The sequence below is a fragment of the Ascaphus truei genome, unplaced genomic scaffold (genome assembly GCF_040206685.1).
Source record: "Ascaphus truei isolate aAscTru1 unplaced genomic scaffold, aAscTru1.hap1 HAP1_SCAFFOLD_392, whole genome shotgun sequence".
In the NCBI taxonomy this organism is placed as follows: Eukaryota; Metazoa; Chordata; class Amphibia; order Anura; family Ascaphidae; genus Ascaphus; species Ascaphus truei.
This window is the reverse complement of record NW_027456722.1, coordinates 275,692-280,889: the sequence shown is the minus strand read 5'-3', so window position 1 is coordinate 280,889 and position 5,198 is coordinate 275,692. Positions and strand designations below refer to the sequence as shown.

Here is a 5,198-nt window from a genome sequence, read left to right as displayed (position 1 = left end):
GTCTGTGTACCCCTGCAGTGGGAGGGACAGATGTGAGGGGCTGTGGGTCCTGTGTCCCCTTGCAGTGGGAGGGACAGATGTGAGGGGCTGTGGGTCCTGTCTGTGTCCCCCTGCAGTGGGAGGGACAGATGTGAGGGGCTGTGTGTCCTGTCTGTGTCCCCCTGCAGTGGGAGGGACAGATGTGAGGGGCTGTGTGTCCTGTCTGTGTCCCCCTGCAGTGGGAGGGACAGATGTGAGGGGCTGTGTGTCCTGTCTGTGTCACCCTGCAGTGGGAGGGACAGATGTGAGGGGCTGTGTATCCTGTGTCACCCTGCAGTGGGAGGGACAGATGTGAGGGGCTGTGGGTCCTGTCTGTGTCCCCCTGCAGTGGGAGGGACAGATGTGAGGGGCTGTGTGTCCTGTCTGTGTCCCCCTGCAGTGGGAGGGACAGATGTGAGGGCTGTATGTCCTGTCTGTGTCACCCTGCAGTGGGAGGGACAGATGTGAGGGGCTGTGGGTCCTGTCTGTGTCACCCTGCAGTGGGAGGGACAGATGTGAGGGGCTGTGGGTCCTGTCTGTGTCCCCCTGCAGTGGGAGGGACAGATGTGAGGGGCTGTGGGTCCTGTCTGTGTCACCCTGCAGTGGGAGGGACAGATGTGAGGGGCTGTGGGTCCTGTCTGTGTGTGCAATCAGCCCACACGTCTGCCTGTGATGTCTCTCCCACTTACTCACCCTCTGTCTCTTTCTCTCTCCACAACTGCACTGATTGAGATTGGACGTCTCTTGTCATGTGGTCTCTCTCCCCTGCAGGGGCTTCTGGGAGTTGTAGTCCTGCTTCTCTTCCGTTACAATTTTAGTTACAGACGTGAACTACAAGCCCCAGAATCCCGTGTAAAACTGTGACATCATAATGATTCAACCAATCAATGCGCAGATCTGTGGTAACCACAACCCTCCCCCTCCCCCACAAGGCTGCAGCAAGGCCCCGCCCCGTAGTCAGGCAATGAGAGCCAATCAGAGCCAAGGCCCGCCCCGCAGTCAGCCAATGGGAGAGCTTGAGAGCCAATGAGAGCGCACACAAACCCACAAACACAATATATACTATATCTATGGGTTCCCCTGCTGGGCCGGGATCAGTACTCCTAGCTCCTGATTCTGACCCAGCCATTATCCCATACACAGAACGCAGCATGAAGAGGCTCAGTGAAGGTGGCAGTGAATGTGTGTAAGTGTCTGATCGGGTCACACAGCTGATAAAAGGACAGCCGCCCAGCCTCATAGTCCAGGTATATTCCTAATCTCTGCACGGGAGACTCGGGATATATCTGTGTACGTATTGTGTCATGTATCACTGCATGATAATTACCCCACAGCGTGTACAAACCCCAGGACTTCTTATTCTCTCCTATGAGGGACTGATCTCCTTTCCTTACTATACTGGGATAGGAAATCCCTACCCCCCTGCCCCCTGAGTCACTGATCTCCACCTCCCAGTAATGTTGTCCTGAGGAAAAACTCCTGCTGCTTAAAACCTGATGATGCACAAATCTCTCTGGTGTATCCGGGCGTAACTGGTCTGTTACTGACCAGGATGCAGTTTTCAGGTCACCTGATACAGATACATTATTAGCAGCTGTATTTACATCCAGTAATATGCCTGAATCCCCCTGCACACAGAACCCGCTCTTTGCTTTTAGATCAGTCACAATATCTGCTAATCTCTGTAAGGTCAGTGGGATCAGAACCTCATACAAATCCCCTACAGCAGGGACCTTATTACCCTCTCTCTCTCTGTCCTCATTATCTTCATTATGAGTTTTGTCACTATCATTATCTCCCTCCTCATCCTCAGCATTGTCTGATTCCTCTCCTTGTAAGGCTCCCTCCTCAGCATCACATAAGTCAGCATTGTCTGATTCCCGTCCCTGTAAGACAGTTAATGGATCAGTGATGTTGCTCAGCTCTTCAATGTGAAGTATCTTCTTGGACAGCTCGTCCTTCTTTATTTCCAGCTGCTGGATTAGATCAGAGACTCGGAGAGAAACCTGCTCTTCCCACCTGGTGATCTCACTCAGGACTCGCTTCTCTAGGACTTCCAGCTGTTCCCTGATGTCCCTAATCAGGGCAGTGACTCGGGCTGTCTCCCCAGCTGCTTTTTCTTGCGCTTCTCTCCTGGCTTCCTGCAGACTCTGGGCTCTTTTCTCAGTCTCCTCTCTCACTGAGGTCAGTTTCTCCAGAACATGTCTCAGTTTCTCCTTCTTCTTCTCAGAGGCCTCATTCAGCGACTCCACCTGGTGTCCCCTGTGCTCCCCAAACACCCAGCAGGACACACAGATACAGGCAGCATCCTCAGTGCAGTAACACTCCAAGAGCTTCTTGTGGACGGGACATTTCCTGGTCTTTAAGGAGGTGGTTGGCTCAGATAAGACGTGTTCCTCTGACTTGCTGTGTCTCTCTAGGTGAATATCACACAGGGAGGCGTCACAATGCAGACATGTTTTAGCAGCGGGTACAGAGGAGGTAACACAGTAAGTGCAGAAGATCACAGCCTCCTCCTGCTCCGGCTGAGTAGAAAGGAAACGCTCCGCTATGTTACACAGCTTCAGGTTCCTCTGCAGTGCAGGACGCTCCTGAAACTCTGCTCTGCATTCAGGACAGGTATAAAGCCCAGATCCCCCCTGGGAATCCCACACACTCCCAATACAGCCCTGGCAGAAGTTATGCCCACATCTCAGCATTACAGGCTGGGTATAAGTGCTCAGGCAGATGGGGCAGGTTAGCTCCTCTCTCAGACCAGCAGACGCCATGCTTGGAAGCAGCAACAGGAAACGAAACTTACATTCTCCTCTCTCTCATATAACCAGTGGGGCGTTCCCCTTCTCAGCACACAGGGGCGGGAGTTTGTTACCCAGACTATTAACCCTGTAAGTTCCTGGCTGCAGTATACAATATGAGGAATAAGAGTAGATATAAGAATATGCAGCATGTTACCTATCTGTGCTCACATGAGGCGTTTGGTGACATGTGACAGGTGTTGCACTTCAGGGGTTAGGTATCCTTTTAAGTCAGCTGTGTGTTAAACACCTCAGCATGTTCCTGCAGTACTTGGGCTGACGGTACGGCATAGCCGCCTTCATTAATAAAGGTGGAGCCCGGCTGGCTGCCCCTGAAACCGTATGGCAAGGGCTGAAAGTGTCAGCTCTTGGGTCTAATATTGTACCTTACTGTGTTGTCCTGTAATGTTGTTCCCCTTATACTGTCCCCCATAGGGGTATAAGCTAGGAACTGTGTGTGTGGGGGTAACTGTGTAAGCCCAGTGGGCTAGTTAATGCATTCTCTGTGTATTCCCTTTGCCTCGTGGGCCCATAGCTGCCTGTGCAGCGTATAAGTGGGCTGCCTTGTATGGGGGGCCTGAGAAATAGCTGCAGGGCAGAGACTGCAGGAACATGAGGGAAATGGGGGGCAGTTTAACCTGTATTGCCTGCCAGCTAGGTATTAGGGCTGGTGTCTTTGAGAAGGGTTAGAGCCCCCACATTATAGGTGCAAATGGTGGGGTGCAAGCTCCTGGGTGCACATGTTAGTTTTCGGTGTATTAAAGCTGCAATGCATGTTGTGCTTGTGCTATGAGTGGGACTGCACACAGGACAAAAGGCAGCCACAGGTCAATTAGCATCTCAATGCCACCAGCTCAGGTACAGGGACCCGGGGTAACACACGCTGGGAAATAACAGCAGCAGCAACAGGAAACAAAACTTACATTCTCCTCTCTCTCATATAACCAGTGGGACAGGTTTTCCCTTCTCAGCACACAGGGGCGGGAGTTTGTTACTCAGACTATTAACCCTGTAAGTTCCTGTTTGCAGTAATCAGTATGTACAATAGGGTTATTTATAATGTAACGGATTTTCTGGTTCTTCCTGACCAACCCAATCTCACATTGGCCCCTGTGGTCTAACTAGTCCCCATTGCATGGTAGTGTCTGGTGGTGCACCTGTTGGCAACAGGACTCCTGAGTCTCCCGCATGATGGTGTATGGGGATTGCCAACCCAGACAGGCAGCTGAGGTAGTGTGTGCGAGTCCTACCTATATCCAGTGCAGCGCCTCCACCTCATCAGGATCCCTGCGTCCGCATGGGGATGGTTCTGATGGGGAACTCCTTCTTGGTGGTGCCTTCCGCTGGAGAGTAACTTCACACTCACACAGTGGGGTTGTCTTTGAACAGGGCATCTTTATTTGCATGGTGGTATGGGCCAGCTGCCCCTCACAGCTTTCAGCTCAGCCGTGCATTCTCCTCAGTACTTCCCTTTGAAAGGTATGCCTCCCTAATGAAGTGGGATTACCCCTCCCCTCAGGGAGATCACCACCTGTGCCAGGTCCCTGGACGCAGTGCAGGGCTTGTACTAATTGATATTGACTCAACTGGCTGCAAGTCTAAACGTAGACTTGCCCTTGCAGAATACCCTCTAGAACACACTAACTTTGGGCAGTGCTGTGCCTTATATACCTCAGGGAACAGGCACATCTCTGATGTCACTAACGGTGGACTCAGAGCATGTAGCCACTCCCATCATTACATAGGACACCTCACCAGGGTGTGAGGGCAAACCTCCATGATTACTGCTGGCAACCCTGTAACTTACCAGGCTTACTGCCAGCAGGAGAGAAAACTGTAAGCCATTTTACAGCATGGCTACATAAGAATTAGCAGCCTCTCGCCTATCTGTGCTTACATGAGGTTTCTGGGTACATGTGACGGAGGTGTAGCACCTCAGGGGTTAAGTAACCTTTTAAGTCAGGCGTATGTTATAAACCTAAGCATGTGATTACAGTTCTTCCTGGCAGACACAGGGTTAATCCTGCTACGCACTAGCAAATGGCGGTAAGAAATGCTGAGTGAGCCCTGCAGCTGCTGTGACCCCGACACGTGTTCTCTGTATAAGGGGAGTGAGCCGGAGCTCACGGTAACATATATATGTGCCCCCTCCTTGCCGGGCTCACGGTAACATATATATGTGACCCCTCCTTGCCAGGCTCACGGTAACATATATATGTGCCCCCTCCTTGCCCGGCTCACGGTAACATATATATGTGACCCCTCCTTGCCCGGCTCACGGTAACATATACATGTGCCCCCTCCTTGCCCGGCTCACGGTAACATATATATGTGACCCCTCCTTGCCCAGCTCACGGTAACATATATATGTGCCCCCTCCTTGCC

General features: G+C 51.9%; 1 protein-coding gene across 1 annotated transcript; it reads right to left on the bottom strand.

Annotated features, from left to right (window-relative positions):
* Positions 1-455: 455 nt before the first annotated feature.
* On the bottom strand, positions 456-2,909 carry LOC142483917 (E3 ubiquitin/ISG15 ligase TRIM25-like). Its single transcript, XM_075583839.1, has one exon. The coding sequence runs from the start codon at positions 2,784-2,786 to the stop codon at positions 1,122-1,124; it is 1,665 nt and encodes a 554-aa protein (XP_075439954.1). The 5' UTR covers positions 2,787-2,909; the 3' UTR covers positions 456-1,121.
* Between the last annotated feature and the right edge of the window lie 2,289 nt (positions 2,910-5,198).